Consider the following 25,196-nt stretch of genomic DNA (forward strand, 5'->3'; position numbering starts at 1 on the left):
CTTGGCGGTAAACTCCTGAAATGTTCTCTCTCGCCTTTTCTCTTTCAGACAAGTTTGGATGCAAGCCTGCCCTCATTTGTTCACATTGGACACTTTTCAACTTTCCAGCAGGCTCGGGAAAGAACACAGTTCTTTAAAAAGAGGCCTGGATACTGCCAATAGACTTTTATTCTTTATTAAGAGATACATAAAATGTGATTAATGACTTAATTTGCTTCCAAGACTGAATGCATTCACACACCTGCTCCCTGGTCATCATATCTTCATGTTGTGCCCTTGATCAAATGACATGGCTGCTTGTATGACAACCTATGTATGACACGCTATTAGACAATTAATACGGACCACGGAAGTGTCAACTGATCGGCTGTGTTATCGCGCTGATAAGTGACGTCTCCATCACAATCACGTCATGTTCTCTTCATGTCATCAGTAATTTGTACATGCACAATTTACCGACTCTGCTAGCCTATACATGATAAGAAACACTGACCATTCACCGCCCAAATTCTGTGTACAGTAGAACCTCTGACTTTGAACGTCTCCAGGTTCAAACAAATCGGAGTTCGAACCAAAACGTTGAAATTTTTGAACTCCCGAAACCAAACAAAACACCAGGCTCCGAACAGCTTTCCAAGCCGGGTCAAGGCTAGTCGATGACGTCCCCGTATCCCTGAAGCAACGTTCAGTTCGGCTTGACAAGCTAAAGCGGGTCTCGAGAGCGGAAAGCTCTGGAGAAGACATGACCCGTAACAAAAATGCTGAAAAATGTCATCAACAATAACCCAGTGTCCTCTCGTGGCTGGAAGAAACCTCTACAGTAGCTGCAGCAGCTCTATTTTCTTATGAAATTAGTTTACTAGAACAGCGAGATATTATTTGCCTTTCATTGTCATTAAAATGTTGCATTTGAACAATGATGTGTAGACTTCTTATACATACCCAGTCTATGTGTAACATACTGAATCTTATTGCTTAATTCATCTTTCGGATGTAGAACACTGGGTATCTTTCTTTGTGGTATCACCAACATCCAACCCCTGGGCAAATATCACTGTCTGGCAACCTGACCCACTTCATGACATCATTCTTTTTTTTCCCCAATGTTGAGATCTTGTATTTGACGCTTGTTTGTGTGTGGGCCATCCCTACTGCCCCTGTGTGTGTGTGTCTGTCTGTCTGTCTGTCTGTTTGTCTGTCAGACTGATGGCCTCACTGGACAGTAAACAGTCAATTGACCTACATCTTGATGAGCCTGCAGCAATCTGATATCCACTGGGAGCACCCCTCTTCTGTATTCCCCTGAGGCGAATACACAGAGGGAGTGAGCCGGGGTCATGCAAGATGCTGCATCACAGTGACATTTGGAGACTCAAATTGCTTCTAGCAGACATTTAAAACTCATAAAGTGCTTCTGCTTGAAAAGATTGATTTTAATTAATAGCAAGGAGGTTCTGTGCTTGGTTTGATTAGGGCTCAATAAGTAATCTGAGGATATCACATCTGTAACAACTGTTTTTACTAAGCAGTAAAACATTTACGTATTTTGTCATTAAGAAAATAAAAGCCTTTCTTCTGTGTTTTTGAGATTTTACTCTCGAAGATTCTGACCCAAGAGTTGCCATTTTCCTCCTTGTGGGAGACAATAAAATGCTGAGGGTAAAGACAGAGGCAATGACATCACTCCTTTGCTCGGTTACCATGGTTACACTTCCATTCAGCTGGAGGGAATGAGATACTTGCAGCAGCTTTCCTGGATATTTTCCTCCTTTGTCTTATGGTTAAATTGAGGCTTGTTTAACCCCCACAGACCATCTACAGTCATCTTACAGATGTTCCTTTCAATCATGTGATATCTATTCACTTTGGCATGCAGAATGGCAAATGTGATGAGAAGAAGGCGGGGCTAATAAACAAGGGCTGCACAGAGGAGAGAGGCGCAGCTGCACAGTCCAGCCTAGCCTTCTTGCGACCCCACTAAGACACAACATTAAGTACACCTTCACATTTGAAGGAGACAAGACTGAATTCCTTATGAAAACAAGTGACACAGTTCCTGTATGGGTTTAATGTGGTCAGTGAATGCTTTTGGCGTAAGGGGTGAATTACTGTGATTGAAATGTCTTCCAGATCGGAGATGTAAAGACGAAGATAAAAGGTAAAAGAGACCATGTTGAATTAAAGCACTTGAAGCAGACATGCTTGATTGGGGGTCTGCTGATGGTAAATGGGGAGTAGCAGAGGCTATTGTGCAGCAGTATGAGAGTAAGCAGCTTATGGCGGCTATGTGGGGCTGCTTAGACAAACACACGAAGGAACGTGCCTACTACCACTATTTGGATTCCTTTTATTCACTGTTTATTTCACTTTGATGATGCGTTTATTTGTTTCTTTTAATTTTCTATGAGACCTTCCTGCTGCTAACTCAGATGCTGGTGCGTCACATACACATCTCCAGAGAGGTGCTGCTGCTGCCACCAAACGAGTTGGGCAGGGGAGGGGGTACGGATGGTGGAGGTTTCCATGGAAACTGGCAGCCCCGGTGCAGACATCATCTTTTGTTGAGGGGTTCTGAGGAGCCGCATGAATATTTGACATTCATGGACACAGACAAAGTGACACACATGATTGCTGACCTCCTCCTGCATTTCCTGAGTGAAGCGGGAGGAGATGATGAAGGAAGGAGTGGCAGACCTCTACATCTTTTTTTTTTATCTAGGACATAGACATCTTTAATCTGGGTTGTACGACAGTAGTGCAGATGGAGACAATATGATAATAGGAGGTGGGAAAAGATCAAGAGTATTATTATATGTATGTGTTTGCAAACTGGAGAGACAGAAATGTGGAGTGGGGGGACAAAGGGGGGGTGTAAAGAGGTGGACTAATTTGTCATGGAAAGCTTTAAATCAGGTCACAAGCTTGTTTTCCTTTTCACTCCTCAGAACATTCCACAATATTTTCTAATTGATCATCACACTCACATGTGTGAGCGTTTACATGGAAGACTGAGCTCTTTGAAAAATGTGATGTAATTTACATACTGTATGAGTCGCTTGTGAGCTGCTCCATAAAACCATATATGCAAGTCCAGGGAGGATTCCATAGTGTAGTGGTTAGTCCTCTGGACTCTCTCCCCAATGTCCTAGTTTCAAATCCCAGTGAGACTGGAAATAACATGCTCTTCACCACTATTTTCAAGCACAAATTCTATTCCCATTTGTGCCTCCATTGGCAGCACCACTAAAGATAACCCATCAAATGGCTCTTTCCCAGAACCCGTACCACGTATCGCTTAGTGTTGGCTCGTGAGTGAACGATTCGTTCAAAAGAACGAATCTTTTCAGTGAACAAGAGTGAACGAATAACTTCAAGTGATTGGTTCTTTTTCCAGTTCATGACTTCAACCAGTAGGTGTCAGTAATGCACATTGAAGCTGGTGTCACCTCGCCGTAAAACAAACCGAAGAAGAAAATGTTGTAACTTCCCGTGTCTTGTCTAACGAGTCTTGAATTGCATTTCCCGTTCACCAACTATACGGATCTGTGCAGAGGCGTAGCCAGGAATTTTTCCAGTAGGGGCGCACGCCCACAGGAAAAATAATCTAACATCACCCACGCCGTTCGCTGATCGCTAAAACAACATTCGGGTCAGGGAGGCAAACGGTGAATGGATAACATCGCGCACATAGAATAGCGCAAGCACATTTGCGCAAGACCGAAAGAAAAAAACGGCATGAAAATGAAAATGAAGAATCGAAAAAGCTCGATTTTTTTCAACCTGGGTGCAGGGAGTCCGAACCGGGGCGCCGCCCCGGCTCACCCCGACTTGGCTACGCCTCTGGATCTGTGAGCGGACGAGTCAATGATTTGCATTTCCAGTTCATCACGAGAACGGATCAGTGAGAGAACGAATCCTGACTTTCCCGTTCGCGAACGAGTTAATGGGTGAACTGCCTTCCCGTGCATCAACGGATCAGTCAGTGAACGTGTTGCGTCTCCTGCACGCCCGCGACCCCCGTGGGGACTAAACGGTACAGAAAATGGATGGATATCTCAGCCACAGAAAAGTGAAGGGGTTTATGCATGCTTACTCGTCCGAAATGTCCATGCGGCAGCTGCACCATTTCACCCGTCACCCTGGCACAGAGTTGTCTACATGATTTTTTCTGTGTCACTGTCTGCTTGGCGCACAAGCACATTTTCATGGCTTGCATGGGGTAATTTTAGGTTTCCATGACAACGGCAGCAGTGAAGAGAAGCTGATGAGCTACTGAGCACTGTACTGGGGCTGTGGTGGCTGCAGGGGCTAAATGTGTGTGTGTGTGTGTGTGTGTGTGTGTATGTGCGTGTGTGTGTGCGTGTGTGTGTGTGTGTGTGTGTGTGTGTGTGCGTGCGTGTGTGTGTGTGTGATTGCAAGAGGGATTGGGGTTATGTGTGTGTGGGCATTGTGGGGGTAGAGAATGCCAAAAACCTTACTGCACCAGATGGACGGCCCTGATGCCCCAACACAGGGGTCGCCAAGCTTTTGTTAAATCACAGACCCTTCCCACATCAAACAATATTTTCCCTGACTGCATAAAAAAAAAATCGAAAAGCATGCTTTTTATTTGACTCTTTCTATCTCACATTTTACACAGTATTAGAGGATCGACTTATTTTTGGTCAAATATTACCACACGCTTGTAGCATTCATAAAGCCATATAGAATGCCAATGTCAGAGTTATAACGTTACAAGTCTTGCAATGTTGGTGTTTATTGTATCAAATAACTTGTATGAGTTTCACGTCATGCCAAGGCCTTGGTCCCAGAATACCTAAAGCTAGCAAGTCTAATTGTCATTCTCATCCACAAGCACCGCCTCCAGACTGGTTGTTGGGGACTATTGAATCAGCATTGACTTGCAGGAGAACAAAGAATATTTGTGTTATTGATTTTTCACACTACCAATAGATCACGCGACTTTGTGCACACGATGTGACTTAGTATGCCATTACACCTTCAGTCAGCCCTCTTTTGCTTCCTTGCTATCTCTTTGCATGTCTCTCCCTCGTCTTTCCTGTCTCTCAGTTGCTCTCCCCTTGTCTGCTTTCTAAACTCCCATCTGTAAAATAAAACAGCGCGAGGACTCTTGGCAGAGGTGATGAAGCCAGACGATGACTGCAGTAAGAAAGACCAGAGTGGGGCCTTTTCACATGTAGAGGGAAAAATAGCTTTGAAAGAGAGCATTGTGCTCTTTGCTCCGATTCAGTCCAGTCTGTAGCCAGCGCATTACTTTGTCACTTTAAATCAGGCTAGTGTTAGCCATAGCAACATTCAGGCTCCAGTGCTCCAGTTTAATTGATGCCAAAGACAAATTAGTAGAATAGTGTGTGAGAAAGATGCTAAATTTGGTGATAATGACTAAACCAAGGATGTGAGGAGACTGTGGAATGTCCTAAGTCATGCCATGCCATGCTTTCAGACAGGAATTGTTTTAACAAAATATGTACTGTTTTTTACTTTACATTGAACAGTTTGAAACAAATGATGATTCTTAACTTTTTAAATGTTATTGTAATGAAGTGATCACTGTTTCTTTACAGGAGTAACTGATGTCATGCAGGATTTTCAGAATCTATTTTTGGAGATGGCTGAGTGAGATAGGATAAAATTGGTTCTTCCTGTTAATTTTTTATGAAGTACATCCATCCAAAGAAAGGGAGTGCAGCCTTCATCTTCTTACTTGCAGTCAATGGTGGCATTGCGAACAACACACATCCAAACGTTATTCCCTCAGATGAAGTCAGCTGTGTCTTTCGGGAGTAAATCCAGCACATTGAGCAAGCACAGAGTAGCACTGTGTCCTCCCTTCAACATGTGTGGCGGCACCATGACACACAGCTGCAGCAAAGCGAGGGGTGAGCAGGTGGGGGTCAAGGGAAGGAAGAAGAGAGGAAGTCTGCAATGGGGCTGGCTCCTTCCTTCGTATAGGGATTGTAGGGAAGGAGGTGAGACGAGGAAATTCGCCAACTTCCTGTCCTGCCATGACATCACATCCTGCTCTGTACTAATGAAAATCAGATGTCACCCTCAGTGGCGGGAAATGAGCTGCTGTTTTTTTTCTTTTTTCTCCTGTGGCTGCTGAACAATGAATGTAGAGGTCATTCATTTTGGTACACACTGCTTTTGGCTTTGCTTATTTAACTTTTATGCAGTTAAAATAATTATAATGAAGCAGAGTTCTTTGCTAAGAAATAAAATACATACAGACAAGTAGTTATTTTCCAAAACAGATTTATTTACACATTCACATCGCTGAAAATCTTTGAGTCTTCAATGATGGTCATGGATGTTTTTGGAAATGTAGGGAAAAATCCAAGTACCTGGAGAAAACGCAAAAGCAGATCATTGAAACGCCACATGGGAAGGCCTGACCTAAGATTTGATCCCAGAACATTTTGACTACTTTTGCCTAATTAAAAAATGCTTGTAATTCTTCTTCTAGATTGTGTTTTTTATTTTCTGAGTAATGTTATTAAGTGAAAGCGGTCACCCATGATATTGGATAATTCAGCTATACGTCACTGCATTTATTTGTTACGTGTTGTTCGATCTGTGTTGCTGTGTCTAATGAGTGGGAATGTGCTTAATTAGACGAGACAGGAGGGGGCTGTAAAAAGTCCACGAGAGAACAAGCGCTTCTCTATTCTCTGTTGCCACATTCAGGAACTGGGGACACAACCAGTCTCTGTGAATCATCATCTGATGAAGTGACTTTGAAGCTATACATTAGACAGACCACAATAAAGATCCTTTCTATCTCCCTCCGCCCCTCGTCACTTCTTGTGCTACTCTAGTGTATTAGCTGCAGTGCTCATGGGTTAGGTGGATAGGAAATTATATTTTGGATTCAATTATTAAATGTCATTCTGTGTTTGTGTGTGATTTTATTAACATACTAGAGACACTGTTTTCATGTTCTGACTGCATTTAATGTGACAGCAACATGTCACTGTTGTCGGTTTACAACAGTTATGTAAAACCTGTCCATTTGTAGATTAACAAAGACCCACACATTAGTCAGTCAGACTGGTCATCCACTTAAACTTTACTTCTTTTTACACATAGGTATGCAGTTATTTTAATCAACAAGCAACCATAAAAGTTAAAGAAATTAAAGCAATAATTTCATGGTTAAGCGTTAATAGTATTTACACATGTCTGATAGTTAAACTATTATTTAAAAGTTGTCTGTAAGGCATTAACATGGCAGTTTGACAGAGTAAAGACGTTAAATGAGATAAACCATGGGTTTTCTTCCTTCTAATTCTGAATTTTAAGTCTAGATTATGCTACAACATCAACATTCCACAATACCAGTGATAAAGCTGGGCCACAGTGCTTTACTATGTGTGATTCATCTGTGTGTGCGCGTGCATCCCTGCGTGTGCGCCTTTCCTGTAGTTTGGTTCAATGTTTTTGTCTTCCTGCAGCTCAGCAGGAGCACGCCAACATGGCTGCTGCAACAGATTTAATGCAGGGAGGGGAGAACGGCGTGCTCACTGGGGCTGACAGTTACCATGGCAACCACAGAACACAATGACAGAGAGGTGGGGAAAAGGGAGCCAGGCATTTTGGGTATGCAAATGCATGTCTCTAATGTTGTTGTTGTTGGCCTTTTTTAAAGCAAGAGAGGATAGCATTATTTTGGAGTTTCAGAAGATTTGTTGATATGAAAATGATTTTTGTCATAGATGGATTTCTCTCTGACACACTTGCTGACTTGCTCATTAGTGACTAATGACTGACTACTGCAGACTGTTGAGGTTGTTTGTGATAAGTGGGAAGTTGCTATGTAACTAACAAAGTGGATGAGTGAGTCAAGCCTGAGATAGGAGAAAAATATAGTCGTCAGAGTATATAGTCCACGATTATGAAGGTAACGATTTACACGTGTATAAATGCAAGAATAATGCATCATTCAGGTCTCTGAGATATTTTTAAAGTCATATTAACCCTGCCATTTGTTTGTTCACACATTTAAGCCTTTTAAACAAGCCTTTTAAAAACGCCTCCCTCACTCCACATCTCTTCTGTGCTTCCATCCCCCAACATCTGCAGCATCCAGCGAGTCAGAGCCCGCTTATTTGCTCCTGCACAGTGACGTCTCAGGAGGCTATTTATAGCTGCCTATGTTATTGTGTAAGTCAAAAAGATCCAAGGAAGGTTTTATGCTCCTTGCAGTGGTCACCAAATACAATATGTGTGTCTCTAAAGAATTTTCTCTGCATTATTAGGCTACATATAAGGCACAATTTGAAACTCTAACCCTACTTTGAAACCTTAACCCTACTTTAAAACCTTAGTTTGAAACTACAACCCTAATTTGAAACCCTAACCCTAATTTGAGACCCTACTTCGAAAGCTTAACCCTAGTTTGGAATGCTGCTTTGAAACTCTAACTCTAGTTTAAAACCCTACTTTATAACCCTAACACTAGATTTAAACTCTAACTGTATTTCAAAACCTCAACTTTACATTTGAACCCTACTTTAAAGCCTAACTCTAATTTTAAACCCTACTTTAAAGCCCTAATCCTAGTTTGAAACCCTAACCCTACTTTGAAACCCTACTTCAAAAACCTAAACCCATTTTTAAACCATCGTTTGAAACCTAACCCGAGTTTTACTATGTTCATTTTGTTTTCACTTGTCAATTATTTAACTGGTTCTTTTAGCACAAACAAGATATTTAGGTTGAATTAGCTGACATGTTTCGGCTTGTACTTCCGCCTTCATCAGAGTGTCACTGGTGTAGTTGTGACACGTCTTTATCAGCTGATGAATGAAGGAAGGCGTAGCTCACCTGTCAGATTTGACTCACCTGTCAAATCTGACAGGTGAGCCTGCATTAGATGTATGGTAATTGCATAATGGTGAGAAAACGAGGCAAAGATAGCTGATTTCATAATCTTTTTATTTGAAATGTCAGTGTTCAAGAGAAAATAAAACAGCAATATAAATATTAGCATAAAAATAAGAGTAACACAGGGATAAAGCGTGGGGAGGGAGGGGCTAAGCATTTGATAAGAAAGATAATACAGCAGGGTAGAGTAGTATTAATTCAGCAGCGGACGAACATACACATATATAATATTTATAGTCATTTGTTCATATGGACAGAAAGAGAATGCACGAGATCAAATCACCGCAAAAAGAACATTGAGAGGTTACAGAAGGATAGAAACATATTCATATTTTTTGTTGTTTCTTTACAGGGTGATAAAAGATCGAAGAGAAAATGAACACAAAAATATGCGCAACACATATCACAAGTTAACTAGTCTACGTGTGTCACTTATCTAAAGTTATCTTTTGTTTTATTTACACTGAAGAGTTAGTTGGCATGGTGCTTAGTTACTACATTGCAACACAAACTGTTGAACATCTCAAATTTTCCTTTATAATTTTTTTTTTTTTTTTTTTTTCAATCTGTGGTTTTCTTAATTTTCTTGGAAAACAAAACGCAACACATTCCAGTAGTGAGCCACGCTTTTGTGGAGAAGGACTTGATTTTGGAAAAGGTTGGACGGCGGGGGTCCCTACAACACAAACACCTGGCTCATACCATCAACAGAACTTGTGTTTATTTACAAGTGAGCGGATGGGGGCGGGAGAGGATTTTTTGATAGTGGCGAAGGACGAGTATGATGAGTGGTATCGTCTCGCTGAACCCTTGACCCTAGTCTGGGCCAGTGTATTTGAGCTAGTGGCGGGTGGGGCAACGGTAGGTCATCTGTACATTCAGCGGTTGGAGTCCAGGTTGCCCACCCTGTTAAGCCAATGGAACAAGGATTTGGTAGCAGTCACCAGAACCCCCAATCATTCCCGCTGACCAGACGGACTTCATAGCTTAGGCGTACAATTTTTCCATTGCAGCATGCAAAATAATGTCAACAGCGGTAGCAAATACTTCATCTGAATGTGATTTACACCCTACGTCAGTGCAAAACTTCAGGGCTCTCAATGTAGGCCAGTGACTGGTTGGGTTGGGGGAGGGGCCAGCCGGACACCTCACATTGTGGATACATGCTCAGGTCATTACAGGAAGTTAATGTCTTACTTTTTGAAACTATGGTTACAAAAGTCATTTTTAGCCAGGTAAATGCTACATGTGCATTCTGTTTACCAACGATTTGGCAGGGGAGTGGGGGAGGGGCGTGTCATCCTCCTCTTTTGCTTTTGCGATGCATAGTTAGCAAATCTAAACTAGAACATTGTGGTTTGAACCTTTAAAGAGCATGCAGACAAGTTTGTAATAGCGGTAAAAGAGCAGCCTTATCTCCGCAAAAGGTATGCTTGAAGATCCTGCAAAGGCCGAGCCTACATCGAAATATCATGGCGACTAGCGTACTCACAACAGCTGACTTTCCGCGTGAGGGAAAGAGCACAATAAATCCAACATGAGAGACAAAAACATTTCTCTGAATACATCACTTGTCAACCTTGGGAGGTTTCTTGTCTTAGTCGAAAGAAAAGAGAAGGAAAGGATAAGAAATCACAATAACCCCCCATACCCAGCCAACAAATATCGACTGATTACATGCAGAAGCATTCGGCATGTTCAGACTCCTGAAGGCCTTCAGGACACTTCCAAACAACCGTCAGAAGAGTTCATCGTGCGATACTTCATGGTGGGGTGTGGGGGGTTTCAGCTCTCGTCAGACCCGATGGAGCAATCCTCCTCCTCCCATTCTACTTCTTCTCCTTCTTGGTGGACTTCTTCTTGGAGGCGGGGGTCTGGGCGGCTTTCGGGGGCTCGGGCTGGCCGGACTGGGGCGGGGGTAGAGCCTGCTGGCTGGCCTGCTGGGCCATGGCCTGCTGCTGCTGCTGCTGCTGCTGGGGGTTGGAGGTGAGCGTGGCCGTGCTGCCGGGGATGTACACATTCTGCCGGTAGTCGGGCACGTGCTGGAGAGTGAACTGGGGGCTGTAACGGGTGCTCAGGCCCATCGTGCCGGGTCCGAGGGTACCGCTCGCCTCGCTCACTGAAAAGGGAAAAGAGTGAGGTGAGGGAATGGGGTGTTTAAGGTAAGAGGGAGAGGAAAAGGAGAAAATAAAATTGTTAGAAAACAATCATTCAAAAAGTGAGGGAAAGTAAGGATTTTTTGCTTTGTGTTGCGAGCCAACATTGGGACTAAGAGTGAGCTTCAGATATCCTGCCATTAAGGCTAACTGAAAAAAATAAAAGAGTGAGAATGGCTGATGCACTTACAACTAATTATTCTAACGCACAGACGATCAAACAAATAAAAAATGAAAACACTCAAACGAAATAAGTTACACTGAATTAATGGCCAACCAAAGCTGCTAGGCCACACCCCAAAATATTTTATCCCTTTTGAAATTTCATTATAAATTAAAACAATCATGACTATTATTTTTTTTCTATAATTGCCCAGCCCAATAATGAACTATCTGGAAATGTACCCGAATTTACTGATTCATTTGTGCCCTGCTCTGTGCGCATCACTGCTCAGCTCATAATTCTTCCTCAGCCTCTGCAATGCAGAGCCACAAATGCTTGCCCCCAACCCCACCGATTCAGTTGCTCCATTACGTAAACATGGTGGGAAAACACCTTGTGCTTACTTCCAGAATAAGCACAACATCCCTCTTCCTATCAGCAATTTTAGAGATGACCTTCACCATTCTTTTCCTTCCTAACGACATCAACGGGGCCACTCGGGCTTATTTTGTGCTGACGTGGGTACAGCTGAGCACAAGGACAGATCTTTTTTTTCCACGCCACTGACAATGGGATGAAAAGAGCAGTTGACTTGAGAGCTTGTTTGCCAAAGAGCTGTTCCCTCCTCTGTTTCTGTTTTTTTAATTAAAGCATTGCTTTCATAGTCCACATTAAGCTTCTTTTCCAAGTGAGTCGCCAATGTGTGGGCTCTGTTTGAGAGCACTAGAGAGAGAACATGGGATGTGCGGATGCGCAGACCTGCCTTGACTTAGTGCAGTCTTAGTGTCACCCAAATGCTCCTTTTGTCTTTATTTGTTTGACTATTTGTCCTATTTAATAAACTATTTGAATCATTCTTTTTTTTTTATTTCACCTCACTCTCACAGAAGCTCGCTCGTGAATAGTGTTTTGGCTCGCTACACAATGCAAAAAAACAAAAATAAAACAATCCGGTGACAAATCAATAAAATCATACTCTTTATTTCTAAGCAACAGCTGCATTGAGAGAGGGGAGTTTCCAATGAGTGTCTTACTCACCATTAGCCGCAGCCATCAGGGCCTGGAGCTGCTCAGCTTCAGTTGGGGGTTGGGGCCAGGGTCCGGTTCCCATGGCAACCTCAGGTCCTCCGGCAACCCTGTGCGTGTACGAAGGGGAAAGATGAAGGTAAGCCCGACTGTAAATAGGCAGTGGGTCATGCTTGACATTTTCTGTGTTGGTGGCAAAAGCAGAGTGGAGTGGTGATGCGTCACAGTGGCAAGCGTGTTGGAACCTTAACACAAAGTCGCACACACAGTATGTGCATGCTTGCTGCTGAGCAAAAATTGTTCAATATTTAATGCTGAGACCGTCGTCAGCATGGGCAGATGCAAACTGATCATTTCCATGTGGGCAAATTCCAGGCAGACTTGTTTATTCAAAGAGTGGCATTTGCGTGTGTAGGGAACAGAGCAGACCTACCATCTATCACTCTTCACATAGTCACACTAGTGCCGCACGAACACAAGCTGTGCCATTAACAAGTGGGTCAAGCTGATTTGTAATCTGGGTTATACTGGTGATGCACAACAACATATTAGATCTTCATAAACACCCCTGAGCTTCAGAAGAATTAAACTGAAAGAAGATTAACTGGGCAAAAAAGGGGGCACCTGCTTTCCACAATTCGACAATGCTTGTTCTTCCACCAGGCCCTGCTTTGAAGCCACCATCTCATCACTAAAGATAAAGAGCGAGCGCTTCATTTAGTCTAAACGAGCCTCTCACTTATCGCCGTCTGTGGCTGTTGAGCTCTTCCTGTGGTCACTATTATGACTTCCTGTGGGCAAGATCGCGACTTGCGGTCCAGAGGGAGGACACCCGGCTCGACGAGGCCGGTGTTTATATCCTCGAGCCGTGTTTTATTGCCTCGCCGGGGACATTTTAGGCACATCCAGCCACATCCAGCATGTTGACCTCAAGAGAGTTTCAAGACATATCTTGTTGACTTTACGGCAGCCTTCCCTGCCGTCCATTTGATAAATTGCATGAAAAGCCACATGTGATACTGTTGGGCTGCAACCACATAGCACACACAAACATTTAGGCAACACAGTAAAGCCCGAGGAAATTAGACAAGCTTCATTTTGTTTGGTTTTGCACACATATATAGGGCACGACGACACTGCACGTAAAAAAAGTGCCACAGTCCTTCCTACGCCACAGCAGGCATTGTGGCCTAAAGGCACACGGCTCAACAAACCCCATCAAACTTTTAAGGAGACTAACACAAGCTCTATGAGGTATTAGAAACAGCTACACACACACTCAGCCTGGGTGCACTATCACAGGAAACTCTCCGCCCTTCTAAACCAATCAGGCCCAGTTCATTTTCACAATTACTGGTCAGCTACAAAGGGCAGAGAGTGGCCAGTTTCTACAGTAGGTCTAAATTAGTACCTTGTGCCACTCTTCGGCGTCCATCGTATATGAGTACCGTATGGCATGTGGGGACTAAAAACACAACATGTTATACAGTCTGACAGACATGTTTAATTTGTGCATGTACACTTGCACAGTCCAATGAGGGTTGCTTAAAAGAAGGCTCAGTTTTCAATGACCGATTCATTCTGGTTGTAGCGTGTAGTGTTATGCGGTTTCTAATAGTTTTCAGTTTCTACATCTCAAGCAGTTGAATATTGCCGTTAGGGCTGCAATTAACAATTAATTTAGTAATCAATTATTCTGTCAGTTATTGTGTCAGTCGATGAATTAAAAAAAAACATTTGGAATTTCCATCTCTGTTCAGAAATGCGATATTACGTATTTCACAATGACAGTGGAGCAAACATGAATCATTATTTAGTCAATAATTTGGTTTGTTAGAAAATAGTTTATTGGTGTGTGTGCGTTTCTATGTATGTGAGTATATGTGTGTCAGGGTGATCGGGTGCCATTAAAAGACTTATATTGTACCACAGCCCTTGTTAAAAAAAACATGATTCATTATTGCCATGACCTGGGTGGAATTACATGGTTCTACTTCATTTCAGAATAACTCATGCGTCCTCATGTCAAAGTTTAGACCTACAAGAAGTGGGGATCTATAATGATGGACAATTCTTCGCTCAACTGTTCAGTTTTCATGGAGATCTGCTCCATTGTGACATTGCAGCTACTCTACAAAGTCAGAATGTTTGATCCAGCTGCCGTTTAGAATCTTATTGATTTACATGTCAGGCATGGGAAGCAAGTTTTGCTTGATGTAGCATTTCTCTCAACAGCTTTGTCGCTTGTTTCATTCCCCCCAGCTAGTCTTTTAAGGGCTAATACTGTACAGCACCGTGTTGTGCAACAATCATTGAGAAATGTTACCCATGACACGGAGCAATAACAATACGTGCCCGAAGGTGTAACCAGTAGTGATGATCCAAAAAAGCAGTTTGAGTGCAAATAGTATATCCCATGGTGTCAGCTTGATTAGAAACACGCCTCAGATGTCAACAAAGGAGAAGAGAACAACTGCATCCTCTCCTCCCTTCCCCCACTAGCTCTGGCCACCATCGCTCATCTGCAGTACTGAAGCAAGCAGAGAGGAGAGGAACGCGAAAGGGAGGGGGAGAGGAGGCTGCGGCAGCCATTTTAGAAAGCAGGGATGCATCGCTGAGGAGTGTGTGAGGGTAAAAGACTACCTCCCATTATAAAGTAACCACAAGGTAAAACGTTATGATGGCATCTTAAGAACTATTTCTCATCCTTCTTCATCATTCTGTGAGTGTGAGTAAGAGGAGTGCACGTTGACTCACCCGCTGGGTCCTGGTCTTGCTCCCTGGTTAAAACGCCAGTCAGTGTTGGGTGGCTTTTGCTGCAAAGAGAAAAAAAGTTGCAACATGAACCGCACATTCAAGATCAACAAACCTGATGAGGTTTTCACTGGATTTGATGTGATGTTGCTTTTGTGGCTGACACATCTGTGCATATGCATGTGTGTGAATATGTGTGTGTTGGCAGTTTTGCATCAAGACCAGACAAACATCTGCACGCTATGTAAAATGAGCAGCACTAAAGGAAGCGGTATCTGGACCACCAAAAACCTTCAGACAAAATGGAAAATCATAATGGGAAAATGAAACGAGAAGACAAGACATAAACAGGCATCAGATGGAAAACTTGACAAAGCTCCGTTTTTTTCCTCATGTCTTTAAATATTCATGTGACTCTATTAAATGTCTCACAGTTAAACACGGTGGGAACTGAGTGAAAAGTTGAAGATTGCATTCCAACTAGAGAGAGACTACAGAAACTGTTTCTACATTTCTGTGTCACAAATTGCATTTTAAGGGAGTTAGGAACATTTCCCATTCATAATTGCAGCTTTTAAATCAGATGGGCTACAAGCTTCCCTGAGACGTTGAACCGCAGTACAGTAAAAGGATGGATAGCCGGTTTTCTCTCCTTCACTTTTCACTCAAAATCTTATTAAGTTTTGCATGAGAACAGGCTACACAGTACAAGCCCTCTAGTCTTGACTGTTGATTTCTTTCCCACCTCTTCCCAGCTTCTCTTGTTGTGCAATGATGCAGTGAACGGAGGCTGGCTGAGCTCCATGTTGTGTGCACTTAATCAACACAAGAGCTTCCCGGAGCGAGAGGCCAGGAAGATGATGCGGTACATTATTAAAAGAGATGTTCAACCCGCAGAGTATGATTGAAAGCTAAAAGATGGTCAGACAAATTGTACAATTGGGACAGTAATGTTCAATTGTGACATTCATTGAATATGTCATTATGGTCTCCCACGTCATGGCAACAAATAAGGCAAAAATGAAGCGAGTACAGCATCCATCCCAAAATGAAACCACATTATCTGTGAATGAGAGTAGGACGTTGGACCTCAACCCTCGCCCACAGCTTGGCTGATGATTCTAAAGTCTAATTCTTTCATTCTAAAAATGGATGCCTCTGCTCAATGTGGCATGTGTGTTTTTCTGATAAAAAGCGATTGAGCCGCGAGTGAAGGCAAACATCCAGGAATAGGCCCGGCATTCCAGCAGTGACTGGCTCGGCACACAATGTCGAGGTCATGGGTAAAAACTATGATTGTGCTTGGATAAAAGGCTTCATTACACATTGATGTGATATTCCAAAAGCATTTACATGTTGTCATAAAGTGGTATGAACACATCCTGCACCAACGTTAACTACACCAGAGCTCTTTTAGTCTGCATCTGCCACATATTTGAGTGAGACAAACAAATTAGGACCTGCAAAGCAAATGAGAGCATCTGGCGAACATCTGTTTTGCTCAAATAAAACAGACAACATCAAAATACCGAAATACGTTTGTGATTGTGTATGAAGCATTATTCAACTGGTATAACTCGATTCTTTGTGCAGACAAAATATATTTCCTTCCATCTGGTGTTTTTATTGTATTTTGGGAGGCACAGATGATAAACTGTATGATGGTTAAAATAGTTTGGCTGGACAGCATCTGGCGCTCTAACTGAAAGGAGGAAGTCATTTTTTTGCTCTTTTGGTCTGACGATCTCTCTCACACAGAATAGGTTGTAGAATTTCTCATCTATTCCTGCTCAGCTCAGTGGCTGCTGAAAGGAAGAACACACGCAGTAGGAAACGTGGCGTGCGTCTAATTTTATTGAACAAACACAACCGGTTAACTGACAAAACCCTGAGGACATTTTCCCACAACTGCATGAGCCAGTTTGGTACATGTAATGCTTAAATGTCCAAACGAGTGTGCTGTATTTGCCTAACAACCTGACTAGCCTGCACACAAACAAACTATGAACAGCTAACAAAACACACGACCTTGGTATTGATTACTTTAACACTTCCAAAACGGGGATGCTTTCGATGGTGAGCGGACGAAAGGAAGGACATTCTATTTTTAAATATTGCTGAGGGCATGTTCAACCAAGTGTTCCGGACAGCTTGTTACAAAAGAATGGCGTTGGAAGCGAGGGAACATTAGTCACTAGGGCTCACGGCTCGTTTCTAAATATTTCCTGCTACCGTGGGGCTCTTTGTGTGTCCCACTTATCACTCGCAACCTCAAGCACGGCCACGCTAATGTGATGGCCGCCCTTCTAAAAGCATTAAAGAAAGCCCCGGCTGTTGTCGTGTGTGTAAAGCCACCCATCCCTTTTCTCTTTATCTTCTCCTATTCCTCACTAGTTCTCTTGTCCTCATTGCAAGCACGTGTCACGTGGGAACACTGCGACAGATGGCACCCTGCTGACCTTAGGGCAAAGCTAATTCAGTGTAGAGGAAGAATGTCCAAAAGCTTCATGAAAAACGACATGACCGCTAAAGCATATGACGGGAAGTGCACAATGTTTTGTGCTGTATAGTATGACTTCACTTCTGGTTAAATTAATCATATTCTGAATAAGGGTGATTCATACTTTTGAATCTTAAGAGAGGCACCATTTTGACCAAGGAAGTAAGAACAGAGTGCTGCAACTATTCATCAGCGGACAACAGGAAGTCAGGGGCCATACATCTGACCCCGTGACTTCCTGTCTGAACCATAGTGTTTTTTTTGTTTTTTTTTCCATTCCTTTGAGTATTTTTTTCCTTTGCCTGCCTTTCTCTCCTTCATGTCCCAAGTTTCTCTGTTGTCTTTTTCCTCTCAACTTTCTCGCTAATAAGTTGCATATAAGAGAAGCATTTTTCATTTTTTTTTTTTTTAAATCTGATGTCTTGTTCTTACCATCTGCTAGAAGCACTCAAGATTCCTCAATCTGACACACTCTATTAACATGGTTGTTTAAAATATTGGAACCAGCTAGTAAGGAGATTCTAAATTTATTAAGAAACGTTCACTTGCAAATCTAATACAATTCTGCTTTTAAAAATATAATGTTTTTTAAAATTGTGCTCCATCAGTTGCCTAACAACAGAGGTGCCACATCAATGGCTTTTAATTTGTTACACTGATTTAGTAACAATTATGCTAACTAACACTCTTTAACTAAGATAATGGTATGTGGTTGTAGACAATTTGAAATTTGTGAATGCTCTTGTAATCTGTGAGTAACTGAAGCCCACCCAAATAGCTTTGCAACTATAAATGCGACAAAATGGCATCAAAACATTTTTTCCTATCTGATAAAGGTACAACCCGACAAAATGAACCTCATCCTGGACATCAACGTAGTTCCTTGGCCGCAAATCAAGAATTTCAATACTAGACATGGCATCTAACCATAAAAACAGCAAATCGTTTTTTTCAGTAAATAACAAGAGCATACATTGCCCCTAGAATATCCACAAATAGGCAAATATGTGGAGTTTCATTGTAAAAATGCCACTGCCACTAAACGATTTGAATGAGTAAGGCAGATTTTGAAGGACAGGTGTGGCTAAAGTTGTGGCCAGGGTGTATAATCCGCTGAGAAATCTTGTGGTTCCCCCCCAAACCCAGTGTTGTCTCCTCACCTCACTGGCCGAGTTCATAAGGTGCTTCCTGCTGAGAGTGGTGTTGAGCGTGTTGTTGTGACTCAACATTGGCGTCTTCATGAACACAAAGTCACTCCTGCTGGATATGGTGGAGTAGCAGGGCCTGTAAGTGCGCATGTGCGGATCCTGGGGGCCTCCCACCACTTCCATGTAACGGATGGGCCCGTCTGTGTTGAGCTGCAGGTGCAGGTCCTTGCCGGGCCTTTGGTGGTAGCGCCCGGACCGCTGATTATTGTAGCAGCAGTAGCAGCAGTCCGAGTCGTCCATCCCGTGCCCGCGGTGCCTCAGGCAACGTACCATTAGGATGGCAAAAGTGATAAAAGACACACCTGATACACAGGCGAGAGAGATGATGAGGTACAAGGTGATGTCCGACATCCCGCTGCGTGGCGAGAACGGCGTGTGGTGAGGTCTCGCCGGAGCATCATCCGCTACTCCCTTCTCGTCCACGGTGATCGTAATGTTAACCCGGCTGGACTTGGGTGGCTCGCCATTGTCTTGGATGATGACCACAATGTCATAAGTGGAGCCTTCTTCCTCTTCAGCCCACTTGCGGGCTGTGCGGAGGTCGCCAGAGTGCGCCCCGATACGGAACATGCCGGCATTTGGTCCCGGGGCAATGGAGTAAAACAACCAGGCATTGTGCCCGCTGTCCGCATCCACGCCCACAAGTTTGTTTATGAGATACCCCGGTCCAGCTGATGGGGGCACACTGAGCTGAAGTCCTTTGTCTGGTGGAAACGCAGGGTAGACTATCATGGGTGTGTTGTCATTCACATCCACTACAAACACATGGACAGTGACGTTGGCGGCCCGAGGTGGCGTCCCAGCGTCACGGGCCTGGACTTCGATACGGAAGGCCTTCACCTGCTCATGATCCAAGGAACGCATGCTTAAGATTTGGCCGCTCTCTGGGTTGATGTAGACGTAGGAAGAAATGGGGGAGCCCTGCACCATGCTTGGAAGAATAGAGTAGGTTATGCGAGCATTTTCCCCCAGGTCCGGGTCAGTTGCAGAGACAGCTGTGATCGGGGCACTCGCGGCGTTATTCTCAGGGATGTCCACCGAGTAGGAGTTTTGGGAGAAGGTGGGGGCGTTGTCATTGACGTCGGAGAGCTTTACCACAAAGGTGGTTTGCGAGGACAGGGGGGGCGAGCCGCCGTCGGTGGCCTTGATGACCACCTTGTACTCGGACTCGAGCTCACGGTCGAGCGGCCCCGCCGTGGTGAGGCTGTAGTGCATGCCAAAGGCTGAGTTGAGTTTGAATGGCAGACCTTGTGGAATGGTTAAACTAACCTCACCGTTCTTGCCCGAGTCCAGATCCCGAGCACTGATGAGGGCTATCACCGTCTCAGGGGCGGAGTTTTCTTGGATGGGGCTTGTGAGTGACGTCAGAGTGACCTCTGGCACGTTGTCGTTGACGTCGATGACGTCCACGATGACGTTGCAGGAGCCCTCCATCGCTGGGGAACCCCCATCTCGGGCCTGCACCGTGATGTGATAGGATGTAGCTTTCTCATAATCCACCTCGCCGTTCACACGAATCTCCCCGCTCTTCGTATCCACGGTGAAAAGTTTAACGACACGCTCTGGCGTGTATTTACTAAACATGAATGATATTTCTCCATTGCGACCCGAATCCGCATCCGTGGCGTTCAGTTTGGTCACTAAAGTGCCCAGTGCCACATTCTCCAACAGGCTCACTTTTTTAACAGACTCCTCAAAAATAGGCGCGTTGTCATTGACGTCTAAAAGTTTAATGAGAAGCAGCGTGGAGCCTGATTTCTGCGGCTGCCCCCCATCCACAGCCGTAAGCAGCAGCTCAAACGAGCCCTGCACCTCCCTGTCAAGAGGTTTGTCCACCACAAGCTCTGGAAACTTGCTGCCGTCACTTTTTGTCTCGACATTCAATATAAAAAAGTCATTTTCTGCGAGGTGGTATGTGCGTAATGAGTTGGTCCCCACGTCCGGGTCGTGCGCACTCTCCAAGCGAAACCTTGTTCCTTGCGCCGCTGCCTCGGACACCTCCAAAGACACGCTGCTGGTGGAAAATTTCGGAGCGTTGTCATTCACGTCCACGATGTCCACCACGACTCGTTGGATCTCCAAAGGATCCGACAAAAGTATCTGAAGGTGTAGTGAGCAGGACGACCTCAACTCGCACATCTGTTCTCTGTCAATCTGCTGCTGAATCACCAAATCGCCGCTCGCTTGCCTCACCTCAAAATATTGAGTGCCTGATTCAGACACCACCCGCAGCCCCCTTTGGACAATGGCCTGAGTGCTCAGGCCTAAATCTTTAGCGATGTTCCCCACGATGGATCCCGGACTGAGCTCCTCCGACACGGAGTAGCTCAGCTGGGCGAAGGCGGAGGAGAGGGAGGCCAGAAAGCACAAGAGGCGCGACAGCTGGCTCCCTCCTGCGGAGCGCTTCCTCTGCCTCCACTCCATTGTCCAGGAAAACGCTGAAACTTATGCCCTCACCGTTTTTTATCCATTATTATTTGGGGTTATGACGAGTCCGTCCAGTTCGGTTGGGAATAAATCCGCACGGCGGGAGGGATGGCAAGTTTTGACGCGATCATGACCGCCGACTTCCACGGGAAAACGAGGCCGAAAAACTCAACTTCGCCTCCCTCCACTCCAACTTTGCTCTGGCTACTTTCTCTCCTGCCTTGCTCCACTCGTGGGCGTGGAGATAACACAAGAGGCCTCCCCCCTCATTGCCGCACACACACTCACAGACGCAACAAATGTCTTTCACTCACAAGCACACGCTTCCCCGCGCGCACACATACGCTGCAAACTATTTTTTTCCATTGACTGCCCTTTCACTAACTCAATAGAAAATAAGGACGTGCAAATATATTATGTTCAAAAAGGGGGGTTCGAGAAAAGCCACCAAGACACATTCCAGTGCACCGTTGGGTATTCGTTCATTTGTTGCGAGTGGTGGGGGAAAAAAGTTCGGAAAGTATTTTCACCCATAAGGGGGCGCCATATCCAAACGAACCGACGTCAAATTGTACAAGATGCCGCACTAAATAATAGCGGTCAAAGGTTTGTTTTTTTGTTTTTTTAAAAGCTGAATTTACTCCGATATATTTTGTCAAGTACTTATTCCACTCAAAATTGGAGTTTTGGATGAACCTTTTTCCAATTTTGAGGATCATTTTCCTATAAGTGAAGACCTGCGTGCCTGATTAAACCTTACTTATCGAGGTTTGCAGTCAGTGGGATGGCTTGTCTACTCCACCATCTAAATTAAACCACAAATAAATGATGTGGGGGGATTGAACAACACAGCCTAACGTAGCGCTTCAGTGCACTCAAGCATTGCCTGATTTTATTTGCTGCCATTATTGCGGTTATTATTTATCAAACAATCTACTGTGTACTGCTGTAACACGTTAATTCTCTTTTGAATCATTACATTATGCAAATATGACATATTGCTTGATTACATTTGCAGCAAAACAAAATAGCCTACCTGTGTAATATGTCTGACTGAAACGGTGCCATTTACTAAAATATATTCACAACAATGACCTGAATTCTGAAATCATGTCACTTGATTTGACAGTTATCTGCTCACCTGCTGGCTCTCAAAGGTCCAGGTGCTGTCAGGCAAAGAAGCGTCCAGGACGCTGATAACCTCTTTAAAGTCAGTGGTGCTGCTGGGCTTGACCAAAGTGAAATCACTGTACTCCGACATGGGAGACATGCACGACCTGAAGGAGTGACTCTGAGACATGACGTCACCTCCCAGAACCTCCACGTACTTGATAGGTCCATCAGTGTTGAGCTGAATTTGGAGATTTCTTTTGGGCTTCTTGTCCTCGTTGGAGTTTGTCTGCCTCATGCAGCAAGTAGCGCCGCTCGCGTTGCTCCGCATGCATTTGACGGCCAAGACGAGCAAAGTGAGCAGAGACAGCACAGACACCGAGGCCAGAGACACAATCAGATACAGCGTGATTGTGCCGCCTTTCTTGCCGGGATCGGGCGCCTTGTGTCTCAGCTCCGAGACGGGCTCACTCACGCCGTCCTCCAGCAGGATGGACAGCGTGACGGTGGCCGACTGGGCCGGTTCCCCGTCGTCCTTGATCTCTACGATCAGCCTCTGAGAGGAGTCGTCGTGCTCAGACACGGCACGCTTAGTCCTCACCTCCCCCGTGTACAAATTGAGAGTGAACAGAGAGGTGTCCGTGGCCTCCGCCACTTTGTATGAGACCCACGCGTTGTGGCCCGAGTCGGCGTCCACGGCTGTCACCTTGGTGAGCAGGTGGCCCGCCTTGGCCGAGCGGGGCACCCTCAGGTGGGAGGCGGCGTGGGGTGAGGGGTATATGACGGCGGGGGCATTGTCGTTCTGGTCCAGGATGAAAACATGGACAGTGGCGCTACTGCTGAGCGAAGGCGAGCCCTGGTCCTTTGCCTCAACCACAATTTGAAACACTTTGACTTTCTCGTAGTCGAACGAATGCATGCTGTAGATGCTGCCGTTGTCGGAGTTCACGTAAACGTACGACGACACGGACACGTCGTGCACTTTAGAGTCCACGATAGAGTAAGATACCTTTGCATTTTGACGAGCATCTGGGTCACTTGCGGACACCGAGTACAATATAGAGCCTGCTACTCCGTTCTCCTTTAAATAAACATTATACGAGCTCTGAGAAAATTGAGGAGGGTTGTCATTAACATCAGTGATGCTGACAGCGACCACTTTCTTACTGGAGAGAGGAGGAGAGCCTGCATCAGTGGCTGTAATCTCAATGTTGTACACAGACACACTCTCTCGGTCTAAAGCGCCACTGGTCACCAGCGCATAATTATTAGAAAATGAGTTTTTTAGGGCAAATGGGCATCCCCTTTTCAAGTGTAACGTCACATTACCGTTATTACCTGAGTCGAGATCACGAGCACTAATGAGGGCGACAACAGTTCCACTCTGGGCGTCCTCACGAACAGGCTTTGGCTGAGAGGTGAGGACGATTTCAGGAGTATTATCATTGACGTCCAACACATCAACCTGCACACGACAATGACCCTCCATCTCGGGGCTGCCTTTATCTTTAGCGGTTATGTCAATGCTATATGACTTTGCTGTCTCATAGTCTAATTCTCCATTTAAAGTGATCTCACCAGTAACGGGGTTTATATCAAACAAGGACAATGTGGAATCGGGAGTTGCAGAGCCAAATGAAAATTCAATGTCACCATTCAAACCTTCATCTGCATCTGTTGCTTTTGGTCTGACAATGACAGTCCCTTTTACAGCTTTTTCACCCACGGTTACCTTGTAGAGATTTTTCTCAAATACTGGAAAGTTATCATTGATGTCAAGTACATTTATGGTAATTTCGGAAGTGCCTGATCTAGCCGGACTACCCCCATCAAATGCAGTTAATAATATTTTATGTACAGCCTTTTGCTCTCTGTCTAACGACTTATCCAGCACGAGCTCAGGGACGGGTTTTCCACCCTCTATTTCTTTTATTCTAAGGGAACAGCAGTCGTTTTTACTGAGAATATAAGATTTAATTGAATTGCTTCCCACATCAGGGTCTGTTGCGCTCTTTAAAGGAAAACGCGTTCCCACAGCAGCAGATTCTGCTAATTTTAAAGATTGCTCACTAGAAACGAAATTGGGAGAGTTATCATTAATATCTCGTATTTCAACCTCGATTCTATGCAATTGCAACGGGTCCTCGATGACGACCTGCAGGGGGAGCACGCAGCTGGCGCTTTGTCCGCATAAAGCCTCTCTGTCTATCCTGTCGCTGACCAGCAGCTCGCCCTTCCCCGCATCCACGCTGAAATACTGCTTACCAGCCTCAGCGGCGACACGCAGCTTGCGCTCAAATATCTCAGACAGCCCCAAAGACAGATCTTTAGCCAGATTTCCCACCACCGAACCTTTTTTGAGCTCCTCTGGGATGCTATAACGAGTCTGTGCATGCACTGTAGTCCACAAGAAAAAAATCCACAAAAGAGCTTGCCATCTCCAGTCTCGGCATCCTATTGTCTTTGTCATCCCTGTCTCAGTAAAATGCATCACTTCCCATCCACAGAAGACGATACCATAAGGACATAATCCATATTCCGAGCACGTGACACAATAAAAAAATATCCATCCATAGTCAGGAATAAAATAAAATGAAGTATAATGGCACTACATGCCAGATATACACCTTCTACTCCCTATACTGAGCATTGTGGTTGCGGTGCTCAGTCGTATGGGGGAGGGAGAAGATCTCTTTGTACAGTTCCAATTGCTATTGGGGCATAGCATCCATCTGCTCGGCCAATCAGAGGCGATCACGGCATCACTGTTACACACCAACATTCGCATCTGTGCTCAATGGAGAGCAAGAAAATGCGTCAGAGAATATATCAACGCATATTTTTTTTAAAAAGAGGTGCGTAAAAATATGCCCTTTAAATATATAATAATCCATTTTAAATGAAAGACAGAAAATGTTTTAAAATATAATTATTATATGGTTGTA

At 44.4% G+C, this 25,196-nt stretch overlaps 1 protein-coding gene across 40 annotated transcripts in view; it reads right to left on the reverse strand.

The window, feature by feature from the left end:
- Positions 1-8,941: 8,941 nt before the first annotated feature.
- The window catches only part of LOC133154375 (protocadherin gamma-C5-like), a 211,091-nt gene continuing 194,836 nt past the window's right edge, over positions 8,942-25,196 (reverse strand). For 37 of the 40 annotated variants that reach the window (XM_061279336.1, XM_061279319.1, XM_061279327.1 and 34 more), the window contains exons 2-4: positions 15,010-15,068; positions 12,265-12,362; positions 8,942-11,026 (exon numbers count right to left, since the gene is read on the reverse strand). In XM_061279336.1, coding sequence (XP_061135320.1) covers positions 10,737-11,026; positions 12,265-12,362; positions 15,010-15,068 — 447 coding nt within the window. In that variant the 3' untranslated portion in view covers positions 8,942-10,736. Of the gene's footprint in view, positions 11,027-12,264; positions 12,363-13,663; positions 13,718-15,009; positions 15,069-18,666; positions 21,381-22,282; positions 24,886-25,196 lie in introns of those variants that run through there. The other 3 variants (XM_061279356.1, XM_061279055.1, XM_061279044.1) reach the window with 3 other exon arrangements.

This window comes from Syngnathus typhle, linkage group LG1 (assembly GCF_033458585.1).
Source record: "Syngnathus typhle isolate RoL2023-S1 ecotype Sweden linkage group LG1, RoL_Styp_1.0, whole genome shotgun sequence".
Classification (NCBI taxonomy): Eukaryota; Metazoa; Chordata; class Actinopteri; order Syngnathiformes; family Syngnathidae; genus Syngnathus; species Syngnathus typhle.